This window comes from Oreochromis aureus, linkage group 2, assembly GCF_013358895.1.
Source record: "Oreochromis aureus strain Israel breed Guangdong linkage group 2, ZZ_aureus, whole genome shotgun sequence".
NCBI lineage: Eukaryota > Metazoa > Chordata > Actinopteri > Cichliformes > Cichlidae > Oreochromis > Oreochromis aureus.
Window position 1 is genome coordinate 2,267,999 of NC_052943.1, and position 21,799 is coordinate 2,289,797.

General features: G+C 42.2%; 1 protein-coding gene across 6 annotated transcripts; it reads left to right on the forward strand.

Annotated features, from left to right (window-relative positions):
* The first annotated feature begins 59 nt into the window (after window positions 1-59).
* LOC116333960 (centrosome and spindle pole-associated protein 1-like) lies at window positions 60-17,912 on the forward strand. 6 transcript variants are annotated; one of them, XM_039615202.1, is made up of 29 exons: window positions 60-424; window positions 891-1,055; window positions 1,227-1,326; window positions 1,439-1,542; window positions 3,009-3,077; window positions 5,300-5,538; window positions 5,637-5,728; window positions 5,812-5,935; window positions 6,069-6,126; window positions 6,208-6,476; window positions 7,695-7,813; window positions 7,946-8,087; window positions 8,261-8,429; window positions 8,630-8,668; window positions 9,307-9,454; window positions 9,545-9,673; window positions 10,014-10,126; window positions 10,237-10,386; window positions 10,750-10,893; window positions 12,571-12,684; window positions 13,138-13,204; window positions 13,438-13,564; window positions 15,779-15,918; window positions 16,011-16,139; window positions 16,252-16,292; window positions 16,398-16,458; window positions 16,868-16,977; window positions 17,053-17,200; window positions 17,485-17,912. In XM_039615202.1, the coding sequence occupies exons 2-29, from the start codon at window positions 951-953 to the stop codon at window positions 17,640-17,642; spliced, it is 3,408 nt and encodes a 1,135-aa protein (XP_039471136.1). In that variant the 5' UTR covers window positions 60-424; window positions 891-950; the 3' UTR covers window positions 17,643-17,912. The 6 variants fall into 6 exon arrangements, with proteins under 6 accessions (XP_039471136.1, XP_039471139.1, XP_039471142.1 ...); XM_039615205.1 differs by having other exon boundaries at window positions 62-424; window positions 5,839-5,935; XM_039615208.1 differs by having other exon boundaries at window positions 62-424; window positions 1,227-1,299.
* Window positions 17,913-21,799: the final 3,887 nt, after the last annotated feature.

Sequence of the window (21,799 nt, forward strand, 5' to 3'; positions counted from 1 at the left end):
GCCGGAGTGTCTCAAAGAAGTATCCACACGCCAAGACCAAGGGGGGTCGTACCCCGTACATAAGGACTATGTAACGGTGTGGAGAGATATTCTCGATATGCTAGAGAACATGAGATTGAAAAGCCTGTGATATGTGAACGATTATGAAATTTTCGTAACTAGCTTATAATGGAGATACAGAGAAAACTTGATTTAATCAATTCTCTAATAAAAAACAAATATGTTCCTATTAACACGGATACATAGTTTCAAATTTGAATGGTTTCTGATAGCAGACACATCACAAAGTATTCCTACACAGTATTTTATTTCGACACCTGCGACCGGAAGTACTTTTATTTGTTTGCGATATTACAATCGCTCAAGACACCGCCAGCCTTTTCAAGCTAACGAACACTGCCTCGCAATCATACACCACTTAATGGTAGGTTTGACTTCATTCTAATAACAACAGTACAGAGTTCCAGTAGAAAGTTAACGCTAGCAGCTCGGAGCCAAGTGCTCATTAGCTAAGATTAGCTTTCATGTGTTTTTGTGGTGTTTTTGCTAGCTTTACTTTGCTTTCCATTAGTCAAAGCTAATAAGCAAGCGAACCTTAGCAATTTAAGTCGGTTTAAACGAACTAAACACGTTCAGGGCGTTACAGTTACGAGCACTTTCCATGTTACATACTAATTGCATTATTATATTGCTAGTTGCTAAGCTAATACAGTTAAGCGGGTTAATGCTATCTGTGCCTGGAACTTGACGCCGGTTGCCTGACAACGGTAAATTAAAGAGATAGAACCGACTTGCATGCGAACCGATGTGTGCTGCAGTTCATATCAGTGACGGCCGTGATGTACTGAACCCTGTATAACATACAGTTTTATCATTTGTTCTCGCTGCAGTGAGCTCTCTGTAAGCTGGACTAAGTTGTTGTTTCCAACTCTGTTGTGTAACCTCGCCGGATGGAGATGGACGACGAGCTGGATACCTTCATCAGGGAACACAAGGCGAGGGTGGCAGAGGATAAAGCCTGTTTACAACAAGACCCCCCATACATGGAAATGAAGGTGGGTTAGAAATAGATAATTTTCAAGGCAAACATTTTGATAAGCATCTGAAAAACAACACATTTTAGACCAAATAAGACATTTATTGAAGTTAAACTTTAGCCGCCCTCTTTGCCGTTATACGCTGTAACTAAGAAGTAATGTGAATCTTCTTTTCCTTCTGACTGACAGGCAAAACCCTACCGAGGCTACGGGTCTACTGTTAAGGAGAACATCCCTCCTAAGTCAAAAGCACAGGGAAGAGGTATAGATCCTGGCCACAATTTGTCACGTCAGTTCATACTTTAAGTTAAATATTATTTAAGTATTTCACTTGTCAGTTGAGATTTGTTTTGCATAACACTGTTTACCTTCTATCTCTGTTAAATGTTATGTGTTTTCAGAGGAGAGCTGCAGTGTGGGTCTCCCCCTTGGTGTGGAGTACGAGAGGAAGAAACAGAGGCTGCAGCACGAGCTTCGTATGGACTACAGGCGCTACATGACTGAGGTGACTGCCACACACTGCCCTGTTTATGTGTGTGTAACACTGTAGTGAGTTTGAGTTTTCAATCTATATGTGTCAAATGCTTATTCTAAATGTATACTTTTATGCTGGAAGTTAGCTATCGCTTGTCTCAGGTTTACAAAAAAAATCACATATCTTTTTCATTTTCTGAGAATTTTTCAGGTATCAAACTGTTTCCATTCTATAAATTGTTGGGGTTTAGTAGACCCAAACATCACAGTTTGTCACAATTCACCCAGCACTATCATCACAGCCTAAAGAGAGCTGCTAGCATCACTGAGGCTGACTTAGACTTCTGTGGGGAATCTTTGTAGACTTTACTGATGTAAGTGGCTGAAATTGTTGCTGGCATTTATGCTTGTGTGTGCTACATTATCCATTAAGTAAATCGTGATTGTGTTTTATACATGATGCCAGCCGATAGCTACAAATAAAATGCTGGGACTTTTCCCCCACCTGGGTCCCCACTCTTTGTCATCTTCCTTTTTTTTTCCAGTTTGTCCACTAATTTGTACATATCCTCACATCCATTCCTATATCAGTCCCCTCTAGCAATTTGCTAACATTTGTGAGGCCTTAGATTGATTCTCGAAATGTAGTTAAATTTCCAAGGAGGTGCACTTTAGTTGCAATGTAGGGTTTCAGTTGGTTTTGCAGTTACAATGTAGCAATATCATGAATTTCCCGCTCAAGTATAAATCTCCAGTAAGGAGGCAAATTTCACCAACTGACTGCCTGACCAGGTCACACCTTTAGATGTGTGTGACTGTGCTGAGTGGGGGTTTTCTCCCCATCGTGGAAAGGTTTGCTGGATAAGGATTTAGAATAAAATGGAGCATTGTTTCTTTGCAGTTTATTGGTGAGAAACTGTTCAATAAACTAAATTTTTTTTAGACATAGTTCTGAGAGAGATTGCAGACAGATTTCTGTGGCGGTGGCTCAGGAGGTAGGACAGATCCTCTAATCGGACAGTTGGTGATTCGATGTCTTCCTTGGGCAAAATACTGAACTCCACTGAACCCCCAAAGTGTGAATGTGATGTTAGATAGAAAGGACTTGGACACATTGGGTGAATGAGGCATGTTGTATAAAGAGCTCGTCATGCTGTGTCACAAATATGACAAAGTTGTGTGGCAATTGAAAGACAGTCAGGAATAAGAAACATAGAAACCCAACTAAAACATCTGCTCGGCCTGTTTATGTTGCTAATCCTGTGTTAAAAAGTAAAAAATAAGACAGTTTCAGTTGTTCTCCATGTAAATACAGTGACACAAATGAAATATTACACACGTGACTGTAAACATTAGCGTTGTTGCGTACCTATCTGTACACCTGAGGTTGCAGCTCTAGCATCAAAGCCAGTTTTTAGATTCTAGCTACAATCTGCTCATTAAGTTTACACCAGCGTTTCTTTCCTGTTTCATCTCTGCTTTTATTTTATGTTACAGAAAAAACAGTTTGAACCTGTTGAGACTGCAGGACCATTACTCCAGTTCAATAACAGGAGGCCTGTCAAGGTAATTGTCTTAATGTCTTTTATGATTTTAATATATTTGAAGATTAGATGCTTGGCCGAACACAGTGACTGTGTGGATGTTTTTCATTATTAATAGCAGAAAATGAAGATACTTTCTCATTATTACTGATTGGCTGCCAAAGTGGATGGCAGATGACAACAGTCCTGCTGAAAAGAATTTTCTCATTTGTTCATTTGGGATAAAACGGTTGTTTACCAAAACACTATAAACACAAAAGACTATAAACACAGTTAAGATGCACTGTGAAAGAGCCCACACGTGTTTTCATCAGTGATTCCCAATCCAGGCAATTTAGTGTAGCGGTTACTTCTACTGTTACCAGATGTTACATAAGCCATTATCCTGCATGAATCACCATGTGATTGTTGGGAGGATCATGTTGTGGCAGTGCTGAAGCTGTCCTTTTTCATATGTAGCACGCAGCAGTACAATGTCTGCTGTTGCTGGTACAGTCACACATCAAACAGACATTTTCCTTCCTATGTACAACTCTGTTGGGTCAGAGCTGAGAAACGTTCAGGGCTTCAGTGTGTGTATAAAAGATGGAGACCCCTCAATATGTGCACAAACACCATGTGAATGTTAGTGAAGACTAAAGTTAAAAACTAAGCTAAAACAATACAGCAGTGATTGACGTAGAAAGCTAAACACATTGAGTAAACTGTAGGGATGGGTATCGTTTAGGTTTTATCCGATACCGGTGCCAAACCGGTACTTTTGAAACGGTGCCGGTGCTTAAAGAATGGAGAACACAAACTTTGTCCAAAAACCTCTCATGTTTAGCTCTTTTTTTTGTAAAAAGATAACAATGTTAGCCTTTTCTGCAGCTATAGGGCATATATGGTCTCACTCTTGGCTGGAAGCAGTGCTTAAACAATGGAAAAAACACAAACTTTGTCCAAAAACCTCTCATGTTTAACTGTTTCCCACTTTTTCTTTGGTCATTTTAGCCTTTTTGGCCAGGGTGAAGGGAGTATCTGCCATCAAACAAGAAGACAGCCGCATGTAACTACGATGGTGTTTGCTAGTTCACCTTACATGCATTAATGTAATAATGTGGTTAGCCTACTCAACGTAAATTACACACGAACAACATGAAGCTACTCACGCAGAGAAGAACGGCTGCTGCTGCCATCATCATCCTCATCATTTCTGCTACACTGACAGGGCTAGGGACCAGGACTCTACTCTTCGGGTTTTTGGGGGATGTTGCTAACTCCAGGTCCGATAACAGGCACCACACCCGCAGTAGATGTGCACGGTGTGAGGTCTCGCAGCAAGCTATCAAACACGGCGCATTTCTCGGCTTTAAAAAAAACGCTATGCATCCAGGTGTTTCATCAGATTTGAGGTGTTACCTCCTTTGACAGTATCACAGTATCAGCTTAAAGCACTTGTTGCAGGCTGCTGAGTTTGCATCTTTTGCTGTGAAGTACAACCAGACTTTTGACCGCTTCGCCTTGGGCATTTTTAGTCTGTAGCTCTCCTCTAAAAGAACGTACGTACCTGGCCCCGCCTACTACGCTTGCAAAGGTAAAATGATTGGCTAGAATCCAAAGTGTATGACATCTCAGGAAAAAAAGCACCGAAATAAAACACCGAAATGTGCGCTGCTTTTCGGTCTGGTTACTACCGTTTATGTCAGACACCGGTGCCCATCCCTAGTAAACTGTTACAACAATAAAGGCTTTCATCTAACTTTATAAGCAATTTAAAGCTGTAAACTTTGAAATAGCACGACTCCAAGTGATACTCGTACAAATGCAGTAGTGACAGCTCGACAGTCCATTAATCCACTCTGATGTGATAATGAAAGATCAGACAGTAGCTTTGTTACTGTACTTGATTTCATCTAACATGACAAAACAAGTATGGTGGTTCGCACACAAGCCGCACAAGAAGGTCCTGAGTTCAATTCCACCATCAGGCCGGGGTCTTTCTGTGTGGAGTTTGCATGTTCTCCCCGTGTTTGCGTGGATTCCCTCCGGGTACTCCGGCTTCCTCCCGCCGTCCAAAGACATGCAGTTTGTGGGGTTAGGTTAATTGATTAATCTAAATTGCCCATAGGTGTGAATGCGGGAGCAAATGTGGGTGCGAATGGTTGTCTGTCTCTGTGTGTTAGCCCTGCAACAGACTGGCGACCTGTCCAGGGTGTACCCTGATGGTGTGTCCTTTAGCCACACCTGTCTGTGCTCAAACAGAAGGACGCAGCTACTATAACAGAGGAGAGCAGAACGCTACACAGGCCTCTGTGCCTAGCTGAGGATGAAGAGAGGCAGTCACCAGCACTCATGAGGCATCGAGACAGGCTGGGGAGGCCAATGGACCAAGAGTCAGAGGAAGAGGAGCGTAAAGATGAACTGGAGCTGATTGAAGGCACGAGACGTATGGCAGTTAATGGCAATCATGAGAAGAGACGACCTACAAAGACCGATGGCAGGTAGAAGTTGTTTTGTTTTTGTAGTGTTGCTTTATGTGTTTATGATAAAAATAGTGTTAAAGATAGTGACCTCTTTCTCATTTTATTTGTGTGTTTAGGGAAGATTCAGCTGGTGTTACCAGAGATGGACAGACATCCAGAGTGCGGAACAAATCTGCAGATGCTGAGTTTGCCACCGGTCTTTTAATAGGTAAAAAGACTTCCTCTGAAAATACAGTTAAAAACTTATGAAATCTTTAAATGTGAAAAAGAATTATTGAAAATGAATTCAAGGTTTCAGATGCGGTCCCGTGTTTTCAGGAACAGCTGATACACGTGAGGCTTTGCAGAGGAGGAAGGAGCGCTACCGACAGGAGCTGCAGGAGCAGATAGCTGAGCAGCACCGCAACAAGAAGAGGTGCGTCTTTATTTATGGTGCTCACTAGAAGCCCTAAATATTTCACCACTTTAGGCACTTAGTTATGACTTGCAGAGGCTGCAGAAATGCAGAAATGGATACAAGCGGACAATTGTTTGTGTCTTTGTTTCAGGGAAAAAGATTTCGAGTTGAAAGTCGCAGCAACAGGAATAAATGACCCTGAGAAACAGGTCAGCTTACAGCTCGTAAGCAACTCTCCTTTACTCTGAGAATGTTTATACTGGATATTTATCAGCTGTTTCTTTATCCAGCCGGACCGAATCAGACAGTTTGGACTGAGCAGAAGAAAAGGTGGCCAGGTGTCAGATCCTGTAACCACAGGTGATAGATCATCATCAAGTGCTCTACCTGACATCGAGAAGATTGGTGCTAGAGAGAAGGAAATGCCTCCCCCCGAGCAGGCTCACGTGGCCTTCCAGTCCCCTTTGCTGGAGTATAGCTCTGCCCTGGGCTTAGCTGGAGGTGGTTTGCCTCCCAACAGCCAGCCTGCCAACCCTGTGACGTCCATGGACATCCCTAGGTAGTAATACGAAACTTTACATCAGTTCCAGTCTGAATGATTTCATAATGCAACACTTGAGATTAGGACAGGAGGCAACACTTGAGCAGCAAGTTTGTTGACAGTGGAGCCAAATATGTCTGCATTGTTTGCATAAAGAAGTCAGTTAATAATAGCGATGATGTCATGCTGTAATCAGTCCAATGTGAGTTTTAATGTGAAGAAGCATCAGCAGGACATGTTTAAATGAACTGAATGCAGCTGTGGAAGAGTAAACAGAATATAAAGGCCCATGTCAGTGAGATCAAAACAGTAATGATAATACAGCGTTTTGTTTTGGGAATCAGTGTCCAGTATGTGTTTGTGTGTTAAGAATCTGGATCCGGCAGAATCGACCAACACTGCAGTTAACGTTGTTCAATATAAAGATATATATCGGATGACGATATGAAAACGTCTATCGTTTCATATTATACGCTATCGTTTGTTTTGTGGTGTCGCAAAATAAACTGTTTACGGCAATATTTTTTCATCGTTTTGATGGTCACTGTAAAAATTTTTGAAGTTCTCCCTTTTTCTTATATTTAATATAACCACACTACGGACGGACAAGCGACTGTTTTTATGCGTTGCAACAACGATCGCGTGGCTCCGCTGTCCGCATGTTTATTTTCCACATAAACCTTTCACAATAAAGTTGAAGAATATGAGATTTTTCAAAATAAATTGAATCACGTGAAATAGTGTGCAGAGTGTTTACGGACGAGAAGCTAAAAAGAGCCGTCAGGTGCTAAAAAAACCTTAGAACAGGCAGCATGCCGTGTAATAAATACTCACAAAGAAAATTGTGGCCGTTTCAACTTATGTAACACTCGACTCCAGGTACACGACGCCCAGCTGAAAACACTTCACACAAGTCGAGTTGCCTGAGATTCACAGAGTTCACAGATAATGTAAAATTTTTGTGATACATATCGTTGTCGGGACGATAAATGTCTTCTATCGGGATATGAGATTTTGGTCATATCGCACAGCCCCAACTGCAGTTAATGAAAAGGACCTTAAAGAGAAACTAGAATGAAACTCTTTTGATTGACTGTTGCAGGTCTTCATGAACCCTTTTAAGACACTTAAAAAAAACACTAACTAGTCCCAGTCCCAGCTGAATCCAGAAATTCATTCAGGATTTATTATTTTATTTAGTTACAAATCACATGTTTTGAAATGGTTCCTCCCCAGATATCCTCTGTTTCATCCCCGCCCACCTCCTTCAGTGAGCGATGCATACAGAAGCTCCTACATAGAGCCACATCACTACTACGCCAACAGAAGCATGCTTGATCCAAACATGGCCTACTGTAAGTCCGGGTCTCTGTTACACGGGAGTAAAAACACTTTCTGGTCTACATTAGAAAATGTGATCAGAGTATAACTGGTATATTAGACAGGTGTTCTACTGTTAGCTTATTATGTGATTGATTTTCTTTCAGATGGGCACATGCCTGCTCCTGGTGCTGGCTTTCCCACGCCCTACTGGAATGTACCGCCGGGGGAAGCCGTGCCCAGCCAGCTTGGTAACCACAGCCCTCACAGCCAGCACAGCGACAGCAGCTTTCCAGAGCCTCCTATGCAGTAAATATCTACTCTTACAGTTTTCTAGAAGCCAAGATGGCAGTAATTATATCTGTTATACCTACACGCACACAATCATATTAGTGCATCCTGCTCAGGCCAAATAAACTCATTTTAGTCTCCAACAGAATGGTAAGGACGTGGCTTTAACTCCTGTTTGTGTTTGCTGTGAGACATGGTAGTAAGACACGCCAACCAAAGTGCTCATCGGGTCTCAACTACTCCAACAGGCCCAGCAACGAGACGGCTACTGGGCCATCACAAGCCAACATATTCCCTTCAGAGAGATCCAGATCAGCCAGGGAAAGGATTTTGAGCTACAGGGATGCTCTGAAACAACAGGTAGGGGGGGTGGGGGCTTTAAATCACCAGAGAAGTATTCAGAACTGTTCATATTTAAAGGTAAATAAATTTGGCCATCACAGACATTTGTGGTGATGATGTTGCTGGGCTCCTCCTTTGTTATTTGGCTGAAAACAGTATTGGTAGAGAGTTGAAGGTAATGAAATTTCACTGCATCTTAGCGTGTGATGTGTTGACAGGAAGCTTCCACGAGTGGAAACGGCGAGCTTTACAGCAAGGTAAAATAGATGTTAGTTAGTGTAATGTAATGTAAGTAATGTAAGTTATATGGAATCAAAAGGTCCTTCTGTATTAGTCGAGTAGCTGTAGAAGTAATTCTGAGATCCTCCTCTGTTCAGTTACTTCATAACCAAATCCCGCCCTTACCCCTTTTATTGTGAAAATCCTCTTTCCTTCTGCTTAGCGTGCATTTTTCCCTGGTCTTCTCTCTAGCATACAAGATCACTGCAGACTCCCTAAAATGTTTTCCAGGTAGTTCCTCGCTGTGCTTTGGTTCCTTGTCGTTCGGTGCAGTAATAACTTAATTCTTCTGCTTTTTTTTGGTTCCATATTTGCAGCCTATGTTTGAAAGCTTCTGATAAACTGAGCTGAAATGTAAAACTTGGAACACATGAAGTCAACATAAGATATTCAGTTTTACTTTTCTTTTTTTTTATGTTTTTGAATTTATATAATAGGCATCTTGACACATTTAATGAGAAAACGGTGGTAACATTCATCACTGAGGCTTACTGTCTTCATCAATTGGCCAGATAGTTGTGGTGAAAATAGAACATTTCACAGTGTCTTGGGAACATAGTTGTTGATCGCTGACATTTGATGAGTGTTGAATAAACTGAGAAATACTGTTTGTTAGATCCAGGAGCAACAGGAGCGGAGGCGTCAGGAGAGGGAGGAGAGGGAGCGTTACGAGGCTCAGCTGGAGGCTGACATGAAGAACCACCAGCCCTGGGGGAGAGGCGGAGGAGGAGCGCCGCTGAGGGACAGCACTGGAAATCTCATTGGTATGTCCCGCTGTGCACCGTCTTTTTATAGTGTGCAGCATGTTACGAATTCAGACGAGCTGTTCTAACTTATTCTGCCTGACTCTGCAGCTGATCTCAGTCAGATGCACAAGCTGAACGAGGAGGCGTACAGCAACCCGGAGCAGCGGCAGAGGAGAGCCACGGCTGCTGCGGCAGCCAGCCGGACTGAGCACCTGGACCCCAATGAGAGGGTTTCTGGTAGTGTGGCATCCATACCACTAGAAATATGACTTTGCTTTGTTTAGCTTTGTTTTGCTATCAGATTATTGTTGACATCACAGCCTGCGCTCTCAATAACACAAAGAAAAGTTGACACTTGTAAGCTAAAATTATTTCCATTGAAGCCCCAGAGAAAACTACAGTGTGGTATTTAAATCTTGATTGAAGGGAGAAAATTCCACACGGCTATAAAACGCATAGAAAACTGGCTATTTGTTCAGAAACTGGCATCACCACCGAGTAGCACATCAGAATATCCAGAAACAACAGCATTGAGACTGATACTTTTATTTTGAAAGATCTGTTTCATGTTTTGTAGGTTTCACCCATGTACAAACACCGCAGTTTGCCAGAGGCAAAGTATTTGCCAGCCAGCCCACAGAGCAACAGCTCCAGGAGCAGGACAAGTACAAAGCTTACCTCAAACAGCAGGTACAAGGCTACGCAGCTGGGGGCATTTCTCCTGTCGGTATTATATGCTATGCTGTGTTGTTGAAAATCACTGATGGTTTAGTTCTTGATCAGCCTGCATTTGTTTGCAGATCGAGGAGAAAATGCGTAAAAGGGCAGAAGAGAGAGAACGAATCAGGATGGAGGAAGAGAAGGAGGAGAAGAGGCTGGCAGAGCAGAGGGCTCGCATCCAGAGGGAGTACGAGGAGGAGCAAGAGAGGAAGAAACGAAAGGAAATGGAGGTGAGAAGCTAAAATCTGAAGGAGAGAAAGGCTTCCTCTCTGACTAAGTCACTTTGAGTACTTTGGCAGGTGTTTTTATGCCTCTCTGTTGACCGATCTTTTCCGTGCTGTGCAAGATGTAGTCATGAAACTGTGCAGATGTGTAGCTGAATTGAAAATAGAGTCCAGAGATGGGCGTTGGCCAACCCCTACAGAGTGAACACGCATGTAGTAACAAGTGCACACAGGTTGGACTGTAAAGCATGTTGCTGGGGATTGTGGATGTTGTGATGGTCTCTACTTATAACACATTGCAAGTCTTTCTCATTTCGCTAAATCTTTGTCTTGTGTACTTCCTCTAATATTTTACTGTCTTTCTCTCAGCAAAAGGCCAAGAATGAGGAGCTGATTCAGCTGGCTGAACAGAGGAAGAAGGAAGCTGAGAGGATAAAGAAGGAAGCAGAGGAGAAGGAGAGTGCGATACTGAGGAGACAGTATGAGAGCGAGAGACAGGCACGAGTGGAAGAGGTCAGTTCACAGGTGTACAGCAAATGCTATCACACTGTCCATTGTTTGACTTGATGCCTACTTAATAATCCAGGTAACAAAATCCCAGAAAGCAAATTGTCCCAATCATTAATCACTATGAGTACTGATCAGAAAAAGCTGGGGAATGGCTGAAATCACAGGACTGTAACATGGTGAAAGATCCATTTTAGCCCCCTCGGTGGGTCAGAGACGCTCATTCCCTTTTCACATAAATGGTCTCCGTGACTCTGTGATCCTGCTTCAGTGATGAACTTGTACACCTCCTGGACAGAGACGGAGTCACTATGAGCTGGTAAATAGCCGGTTGAGTCCCGGCGTGATGAGGTAGCTCTTCTGTGTTGAGCCATCTGCTCAGCCAGAAGTTGTTTGGTTTTTCAATGCTTTGGCACTTGAACTCCAGGGCTAGTATCTCAGGAGTGTGTGTGTGTGTGTGTTGGAAAGTGCTTAGGCATGGATAGATTGGGTGATTGAGAAAGTGCTTTGAGTGTTTAAATTGGGCAGAACGGTAAATACCAGTCCAGTTACTATACTGGTCTTTGTGCTGAGGGACCCGATCCTCGAGGTTGGATCTCGCTGAGTCCAGATGAACAAAATGAACTCGATTACTCGACTTACGAAATTCTCATTTTTGTTAACTGTTTACACTTATTGTGAAACACAATCATTTGCAGTACTATCAGGGTTAAAGTCAGTTTGTACAAGGAACAGTTAGAGAAATATGAGATGCGAAGCAGACATTTGATGTTCAAGAATAAAAGTCATCATCCTCCATGTGACCAAATATATGCTCAGGTGTTGTATTTGTGTTTCATATTTCAAGACACACATAACTACAAAGACCAGCTGACCACCAACATACAAATACTGTATGTGTCTCTGTGGTCACTTGAATTATTTGAAGACACCCCTTCAGTATTTTGATCCAAATACCAAACAGTGCCACTATTTGGTTTATCCATTCTCACACCAGTGGAGTTCAGCTACCATGCATGGTGCTGGTGTGAGCACTGGGAGCAATTAGTTGGGGTTCAATGTTTTGTCCAAGGACACTCTGACAGATGGACAAGCCTGTCAGCCCCGTGGTTAGTGGGCCACCTACCTCCTGAGCGACAGCTGCTTCTTTCAATTTCTTTCCTTTGATTAGCTTTCAAGATGAAAATGGCCGTCGCCGATTCCACTCAGGACACTCTCACTCAGTACAGATCACTTCAATCATGCTTTACTGGCATGATGGTTTCTGAAAAAGATATTCTCAAAGCACCAAAATGCTATTAACAGTAGAACAATATAAACATGGTGATGGGGAAAAAATAAAATGAAACAATTTTTATATCAATATGTTTCATTAAATAAAGCTGTGTGTGTGTGTGTGTGTGTGTGTGTGTGTGTGTGTGTGTGTGTGTGTGTGTGTGTGTGTGTGTGTGTGTGTGTGTGTGTGTGTGTGTGTGTGTGTGTGTGTGTGTGTGTGTGTGTGAGATCAATCTTGCTTTTAGGTCAAGATGAAAGTAGTCACCATTTGTAGGGACTACACTGCTATACCCTTCTTGGAATAACGTCCAAATATTCTGAACAATAAATTTCAAATAATCAGTTGGCTTATATTAACTGTAGTATTTTAAAGTGTTATGTAGTAAATCACAAGCTGTGTGTCTTCAGGTCCACAGGGAACCCTCACCTCCAATCCCCACTCTGCAGAAGAAATGTGGTATTCACCAGTATACCCCCAGACCTCCCACTGTTGACAGCCAACACTCTACAGTCCCATCGTCTGTAAGTCTCTTACACACACACACACACACACACACACACACACACACACTGAGTAACACTTACTGTGTCAGTTTCAGCCTGCTACACATGAACAAATTAATGTCATGTCTCTTATGCATAACTTTTCAGAGTTACTCAGGTCACAGTTAGCCGGTGCTAACTACCTGCAACAAGTCTTTTCTACAAGCGTTTGCACAGATCACATCTGTACTTTGATGAATGATGCTGTGAAAGGCATTAAAGTAAAAGTGACCCATGACTGAATGACAACGTTACCAGCAGTGTTGTGTATTTAATATTTGAAAGGCTTAAACACAGGCTACTATATCTGCACTGTTTTTAAAACATTTCTGGGTCCAGTTTAGTTAAAAGTTAGAAAACGTTTAGTTTAGTTCTCTGTAATAGAATATTTTCTGCTAAAATCCTTCATGAATTATTCTTTTTGTTTTTAAGGAGCGGTCTCTGTCCGGTCTGCAGTCCCCTCCCGTCCCTGCTTGTAGGAACCAGTTGCGAGCTGCAGGTACTGTGTGAGAGCAAACATAGACGCCTCTGATCATATCTGCAGGATCTTTGTGTTGGGTTCAGTCTCCCATAAACAGTGTTAAATTTTCTTTGACACTTAGAGTGATCCGTCCTTTCTTACACATTGACTCGGCTGTGTTCCTTTAACGTTTTGTAGTGGGCGAAGGTTGGTGCTGAGAAGGGTAATGATATTGAAAACACAGTTTCAGCTATTGACTGTGTGTGTTTTAGGAGACCGTTGCGATCTGTTCAGTGAGCTGTCAGCATTGCGTCGGCAGCTCCGCAATGAACAAAAACGCCTGGAAGGTGACCTGCAGCAGGCGGATTGGGAGGATTTAGAGTCTCCTCTGAATAACAGGTAAAACACATTCATCACTCATGCTGTAACCTTTGGCATACTAATGGATGCATATACATTTATCAGACTACATATTGGATTTAGCTGTGCATCAGTTAATGCACATTGCATACTTAGATATTTCATATTGTAACCACCAGAAGTGTTCTTCTCTGTGTTTGTCGACGAGCAGCTTTGCAGGCTGTTGCTGTCATGTTGTCACCAGGGGACTGTGTTACAGGTTGCTCTTAGATGTGCTGTTGTTTGTCCTTCAGAAAGCCATGAAGAAGAGTGAAGTTAGCAAATGCAAAGAGCTCAAGTGAAACCGAGTGTTTAATACACACTATCATTCGCATTGAGCTACAATACCAGTAAAAGTTTGGTCACAGCTTCTTATTTAATGGTTTTATTTTCATGACTATTTACATTGTAGATTTTCACTGAAGGGACCAGAACTTTGAATGAACACATTTGGAATTATGTAGTAAACAAAATAGTGTGAAATAACTCCAAACATGTTTTATATTTTAGATTCCTCCAAATAGCCGTCAGGCCTTTGATTACTGCTTTGCACACTCTTGGTATTCTCTCCATGAGCTTCATGAGGTCGTCACCTGAGATGGTTTCCAACAGTCTTGAAGGAGTTCCCAGAGATGCTGAGCACATGTTGGTCCTTTTGGTCCTTTTGCCTTCACTCTGCGCTCCATCTCATCCCAAACCATCTCCACTGGGTTTAGGTCAGGTGACTGTGGAGGCCAGGCTATAAGGCGCAGCACTCCATCACTCTCCTTCTCGGTCACACAGCCTGGAGGTGTGTTTGGGGTCATTGTCCTGTTGAAAAATAAATGATGGGCCAACTAAACGTAAACCAGATGGGATGGCATGTTGCTACAGGACGCTGTGGTAGCCATGCTGGGTCAGTGTGCCTTCAATTATGAGTAAATCCCCAACAGTGTCACCAGCAAAGCACCCCCACACCATCACACCTCCTCCATGCTTCACGGTGGGAACCATGCATGTAGAGACCATCGTTCACCTTTACTAGGTCACACAAAGACAGGACCAAAGACCAAAGCACAGATTTTCACTGGTCTAATGTCCACTCCTTGTGTTTCTTGGTCCAAACAAATCTCTTCTGCTTGTTGCTTTTCCTTAGTCGTGGTTTCTTAGCAGCTGTTTGACCATAAAGGCTCCTCTGAACAGCTGATGTAGACATGTGTCTGCTACTGGAGCTCTGTGCTGCATTTATCTGGGCTCTAATCTGCTGTTAACATGAGATTTCTGAGGCTGGTGATGAATGTCTCCTCAGCAGCAGAGGGGACTCTTGGTCTTCCTTTCCTGGGGCGTCCTCATGTGAGACAGTTTCATCGTAGAGCTTGATGGTTTTTGCGACTGCACTTGGTGGACACATTACACAACAAGTGGACAAATTTTAGCAATTTTCTGACTGACCATCAGTTCTTAAAGTAATGATGGACTGTCATTTGTCTTTACTTAGCTGATTGGTTCCCACTTGTGTGGGAAAATTCTAGCAGATGAGCAGTTACTGAAATACTGAGAGCAGTTTGTCTGGCACCAACTATTCGATGTTCAAAGTGACCTAAACCACCTTTCCTTCCCTTTGTGATGTGATTGGCTGACTGGGTATTTACGTTAACCACTTGAAGAGATGCAAGTGGCTGTTAACGCTTTGTATAGTTGTGCTTGTACAGTCTGATTCTGTATGTTTACAATTTCTCCCCTTTCTCTCTTCTCATTCTTCATTGTACTGTCCTCACACACAAGTTTTCCACTGACAAAAGCAGCTGGTGGGCGGTGGGGTGGGTGGGAGTTGAGGAGATGAGATAAACAAGCGTCTGTGCAAGTGCAGACTTACTGAGTTATAATTTAAAAATCAAACCAGCAGTCAGAAATAACCTCCATCTCATCTCTCATTTGATCATAATGAGTCAGTGTGCCACTCTGCACACGCGAGCATAAACATCCAGACATGTTTGTGTTGGTATATGTGGAGATGCAACATGAAATTACAGCGAGGCAGACTAGATGTAGATGAATGACTGAATCATGGAAATGAGCTAAAAAGCTTGGCGACCTATTGCTTATCGCTTTGACCGTCGTTGATCCTCGGCATTGTCTACCAGAACAAGCCAAACTCAGACAAAAGACTAAAGTGTGCTCTGCTTTTCATAGAAACTGATATTTCTGTGTGTACACCTGTTTCCATTCCTCCAGGTATCGCGAGCGTCCTGTGGTGGATGTGTTTGATATGGCCAGGCTGAGGCTCCAGGCTCCGATTCGTAGGCCTAACTCTAGATATACAGAGCCACGAAATTTGTTACGGATCCACGACTCCCTTCAGCTCAAGTACAGAGGTAACACAGTGATCTCAAAGTGTTGACTGTACTCATTTAATAACCAACATTACTTCACTATTATTGGTTTACATTTACTTCTAATGTGGTAGATGAAGAATCGAGGTTGGGCTCCAGCGAAGATCCTAAACTAGTGGAAGTAGGTGGGACCAGCAGACGGAGGCGGGACTACAGGGATTCATATCACCAGTTGAGCAGCCAGAGGTCTACGGTCCAGGACGGTCAGACTTTATTTCAAATATTTTTTTACCCTGTTATTACTTTTCAACAGCAGGTCCAGGCCCAAAGTGCCATCCATTGTTGATAATAAAGAATATCCTACTTGTGTTGCAGATTATTTCGACCTGTCCCCACCACAGGAAAATGATCTACTGGTGAGAAATAATGTTTAAGCTGCACAAAAATCCTGTGATTTGTACCGTATCCACCAGCTTGTAGTTATTAGAGTGGAACTGTGAAAAGAGCTGTGTGTATTTCAGAGGAGCGAGACCAGGGGATCTGCAAGAGGTTCTCTGCTGGAGTCAGAGAGTGCTTTCATTGGTAAGACATGCTGAAATAAAAGCATTTTACTGCCGGTGAAATCCACATTCTCCTTTTGAGCCATAGAGCTGCAGGCGTTTCACTGACTTCACAAGACCCGAGTCTTCATGGCAGACAGTTCTTTGAGCTGTTACAGTACTGACATCGTTTGTTCTCTGGATCACAAACATAATTTACCTCCTGCTGGTTGTGCCTCATGTTTAAGTGTTGTTCAGCTCATGCTGGAGAAGTATGACGCACACTTGGATGTATCTTATTATTGAGAAAGTTTATATTTTATTGGGGCCAAATTGTGTACTGCAAAATGACATCTGGAACTTTTTAATGTTGAGGATGCTTTAAGTGACAAGGATCACATAAAAAGTTACGGCGATGTTTGAAATGACTGACTTTCGTTGTGTGTGTTAAGACCCTCTAGGCGATGGCTCGTCAGTGCTGCAAACCCCAGAACCTGAGAAGACTCGTCAGCTGTCGGCCCGGGAGAGGAGGAGGCTTTCCAGACAGTCACAGCGCCCACAGGTATTCTTCCTAAAAACCATCTGCGAGTCCTGGTCAAACACGAAGTTTATTTGCTGAAGTTTTAACTTTTTTCAGGAGCGAGCTGCTTCTGGCCACCCTGTTGGTCGTCATGATGATTACTCCGACCACGCAGTAACCAGACAGCGGCAGAATGAGGATGGGGAATGGAGAAACCAGAAGAGGACGGGTCATCAGGCTCTCAGTCGTCGTGGCAACACAGCTGGTACGACTTCATATTTTTTGTATAAATAAGTTTCTCGTTGTATAAAAGCCCAGACCAGGATTGCTGATCTTCAGGAATATGAAGCTCATGGTCTAATATATCGATCATTATAAAATTCTGCATTTTTAATGGGTTTGAAGTTTGCTCAGTTCAGTAAGTAACTAACAATATATATTAAGCAAATATTTGTTCTTATATAAAGGATGCATTGTAGCCGCCTGTTTCCAGCTTGTTAATAACACAGTGAAGATTTATGTTTTCTGTGTTCACTTGTTTTTCTTCAGCACCGCTGGATCTGTCTGACGACGACGACTCGCCTCCGCGGTTTTCTCTTCATAATCGTCAGGGCTCTATAGAAACCGATCGCTGGATACGGCCAGAAACATCGGACACGCTGAAGTGTTTACACCATGTGATAAGAAGGGAGCGGCTGGCAACGTAGCACCTTGTCTCCTAAGATTTGGAGGTGCCTTCTGATTTTGACTGCATGTCTCAATCCAAACAATTTTTCACTGAACTTTGAGTTCAAAGTTGGTTTTAATTTATTGCTTTGGTTAAAGTTAAATGTAAGTTACTGTGAAGGCAAAGATGTTTCTCTTTTTTCCTGTTGAAACCTCAGTGTCGTAATCCACTGTGGGAACCCTCGTCTTCTTTTACATGTAAATGATTGTTTTATTGAATATATTTTTAAATAAATTATATTTTACTTTTATGTACTGTGTTTTGGTTTGCTTCCTTTTACAAGACATCACATCGCTAAAGCAAATTGCTCCTGTAATTTATGTTCATGTCAACAATTTTCCCTCAATTATTCAAAGGTTCATTTTCTCCCTTTTCATTCATATTGCATGGCTAAATTAAGAATTCACTGTTGCATGTAAATATGAATTACATATGCCAAGTCATGCAAAGTAGCATTAAGTCATTAAGACAGCCATGTCACGATGCTGGAATTTCAAATGCAATACTATTTTCAGTACCACGGAGAAGAATTTGATCCTGCAGCAACAGAAGTTATAGCAAATGAGACATAAACTGATTTTAACATAAGTTACAGGTTTTGTCAAAATGAGTAATTTTCAGATTAAGCTTTGATCTTTTTGCATTTTATTTTTAGCAAATTTAGATAATTTTCTCTCATACTGTCAGAGTAAAATATTTTGAACCTATTAATAAACAAGTCTAAAAAATGTCGAAGAAGAGCATTACAGAACAGTTTCAAATACACTTTGGATATATTGTGGCATCAGTTGCAGCGTCTCTTATCCAGCGTTCAGTATTGTGCTTTTCACTCAGTCTGCAGGTCTTCACATCCTCAGCTTTGCTCTGCTCTGGATTTCATTCTTATTTGCTCGGGTTAATTCTCCACACTCTCCTGAGTTCAGCTACGCTTACTGCTTACCCTGCTGCTCCGCACAAGGGCGCCACCAAGGGAGGGTTGCAGGAGGGACACTGCCCCCCCCTCCCAAAATAAAAACATTTGCTGGCTCCCCCGATGGCCCCAAGACTCTGTCAAGACTGCCATATGTTGGTAATAATTCATGTCATGTGTTTCTTTGGTGTATTAAGAGTTTTTTCATGTGCTATGTGCAGAGGTGTTTTTTTTTCTGTTCTCAAACTGATCTCCCTGTTGGAGCTCAGTCTGGGGGGAGTTATTTTTTTCTCCTTATCTTTCCTCATGTGGTGCGTTTTCCATTGTTATACCCCTCTGACCTGTCTTCCCCATGTGATGTTTTTGTGTAATGTATGTATGGTCGGAGGGTAAGATGGCGCCGCCATTGCGTGCAATAGGTCGGCAGCCTTAACATGAAATTTCCCCTTGTGGGACTAATAAAGGTATATCTTATCTTATCTTATCTTAATAAACATGAGCACAAGAGGAAGAAACACTACAATGAGTTGAAACGTTAACTTCTTATTTATTCCTGCTTAAAACTGATTATTATGGATTTCTTATTTGTTGTCATATGCATCTATTTTCAGTGATACCAACTTTAATAGCATGAAATTAACTAGGCTTACAATTATTTTCTTCCTCTCTTTTTTGCCATATATTTCAAGTAATCTATATTTGACAACAGCATAATAAAACTGGAAATTCTGTTTTTGTAATACCCTCAAATATTTTTAGTGGTCCCCATATGGCCACCCCTATGAAAACATTTTGGAGCCGCCCCTGGTTCTGTCACAGCTCAACATCTAACCTGCAATAATTATTCATGTTTGATCCAACTACAGCCAGTTAGTCGATATATTACTACATGGCTAATGCTAATGTGAGCACCGGCCAGGTTAAATTTCATGATGGCTGTTTCATGCTGCAGTGTAGCTGAAGTGTGAGCTTTAATGACCATGAAAGTGTTCCTAAGTGTTGGTCAGTGGTATGAATGTTAGCTACTTCAGCTGTGAACAAGCATTTTTGCTACATATGTATTCCAGAGCTGAAATGGTTTTTTGTGCTACCCAGAAAACACTGCTAACATACTAGCTGTCATTATTTGTGACTCTCAGTGACGTAAAAAGTAAAGGTTTAAACACATGGTCTTTTGGGCAGCTCTAGGATTTGTCTCAACTTGAACATTGTTTGCTGCCTTCTGTTCAGTGAGAACACATGCTGACAAACATCGTGACCTCTCAAAATCAATGAATCATGTTCTCTGTATCTCGATAGACCCGCGAGAGCCGTGCTCTACATCGTATGCCCAACCAAAACAAGAGAAAACGGCACAAAAGCTGCACAGCCTGTAGCTGTTTGTTTATCATTTGTCTTCTGGGTTTGATTTTCTGACAAAATGCTCCATGAAAGCAGAGCTGTTTACCATTGAAGTTCTGGATGTGGCGTTCATCTGCCAGGACGTAATTTGCAGCAGAACGAACACACAAAGCACAAACCACGTGATGGCGTGAATCCAAGACATGGATTACTACCCAAAAAGGACCATTTCTGTTTATCCGTCCACCAAACTCAGTGGCAGTGGGGGATGAACACAGAGTTACTGCTGTGTGTGGTGGGAGACTGGATCTCTGCACTGATTGCAGAGACTGTAGTGTGTTTTTGGCTTTGTACTGGTTCTGCTGGTAGCTGTGCGGTAAAGGTTGTACGTTCCCAAACAAGAGAAACTGTCTTTCTTGTGTGCCACGTTCTCTCGCCACTGCACACGTCCTCACCTCTTTACTCTCTCGGTCCTTCCTGGACTAGCACTGTCACCCGCTCACACCGCCTCCCCCTCACTCTGTATGAGTGATGACCCTTTCCAGCATTGGATAGGAAGGAGGATAGAAGCCATCTAAACTCTGCTATGCCCCCATTACTCAACCAGACACCCCAGTGTCAATATAAATGCACACACACACATACACACACTGCATCCCACTCAGCATTACACTGAGTCAGGAAGGCCACAGCAACATAGCATGACTCGCAACTTCATCCAAAAATTGATTGTCCAGGCAAAAATCCTTTCACTTGGTTGAAACAATTTATCGCTCTGAACACATTTTATGGTCTTTAACTTAGAGGCCCAACCCAAACCACGAGAGAGCAGGAAGGCCTTCGCTCCCCTGTTGGCATCTGGCATGGAGACAGCTGGGATTAATGTCCAATATGGCGTCTATAAAATCTATACTCGGTTGTTTTGTGACGTGGGACATCTAAAAATGTCTGATTTTAGCCGATATCAAACTGAATCCACGGGTGTGAGTTAAGCAGACGAGGTCCAGCAGAAAACCATCATTTGGTCAGTCTTCACAGAAAAATCTTTCTCTTAAAATTCCCCCACGATTCATAACAACATGAAGTGCATGTGCATCACTTTAAAAAAAAGCCTTAACTTTTTAAGTTACTGCAATCCTGAAATCCTCCACTTTTATATTTACACTCTATGGTGGATGCCAAATCAGGGATTAATACGTTAGAGATGTAAATATAACAGAGCTGTGATAATGATAGGTCTGTTCATTTACACAGTCAGCGTTCTCACACGTTTACCTTCCAGGCTTCAAATGGGCTAAATGTCATTAATAGCCCATAGAGGATGTTTTCCAGTCTTACTGAGAGCCTAACGTGCACACAGTTCCTACTGTGCTTTTTTTGTGATTTTGCAGTTAGACACATACCGCTAAGCTGTCTGCAGCAGTTCTGTAGCTTCAGTCTGCAGAATTTTTAACACCTATCTTGGTCTGATGCCAGTTCCTCAGCAGTAAACACAGGCAGAGGTTTGCCAATCTGCAAAAAAACTGTTTACAAATTGTGGAACAATTTTAGGATAATATTCCTCAATGTAAGATTATGAGGTTTTTAAAGTTTTCACAATCTGCAATTCATGATATCATCAAAACATTCTGAGAATCTGGAGAAATCTCTGTGCGCAAGGGACAAGGCCGAAAATGAGTCAAATTGGATGTTCGTAACCTTTGGGCTCCCAGCAGAACTGTCACGGAAATCAGTGCATGTGCTCAGGAACACTACCTGACATCCACAAAGTGAAGAGGAACGTGAAGAAGAAGCTGAGCAAGTGGAAAACTGTTCTGCTGTCAAATGAATCAAAATTTAAAATTGTTTGAAAAAACATGGACACTGTGTCCACAGACTAAAGAGGA

Coding starts and splice junctions, on each gene's coding strand:
- LOC116333960 (XM_039615202.1), top strand. CDS start 951: ATGGAGATGGACGACGAGCTGGATACCTTCATCAGGGAACACAAGGCG. Junction 6,127..6,207: donor TAAATGACCCTGAGAAACAG/GTCAGCTTACAG, acceptor TTCTTTATCCAG/CCGGACCGAATCAGACAGTT. Junction 16,978..17,052: donor GACAGTCACAGCGCCCACAG/GTATTCTTCCTA, acceptor AACTTTTTTCAG/GAGCGAGCTGCTTCTGGCCA.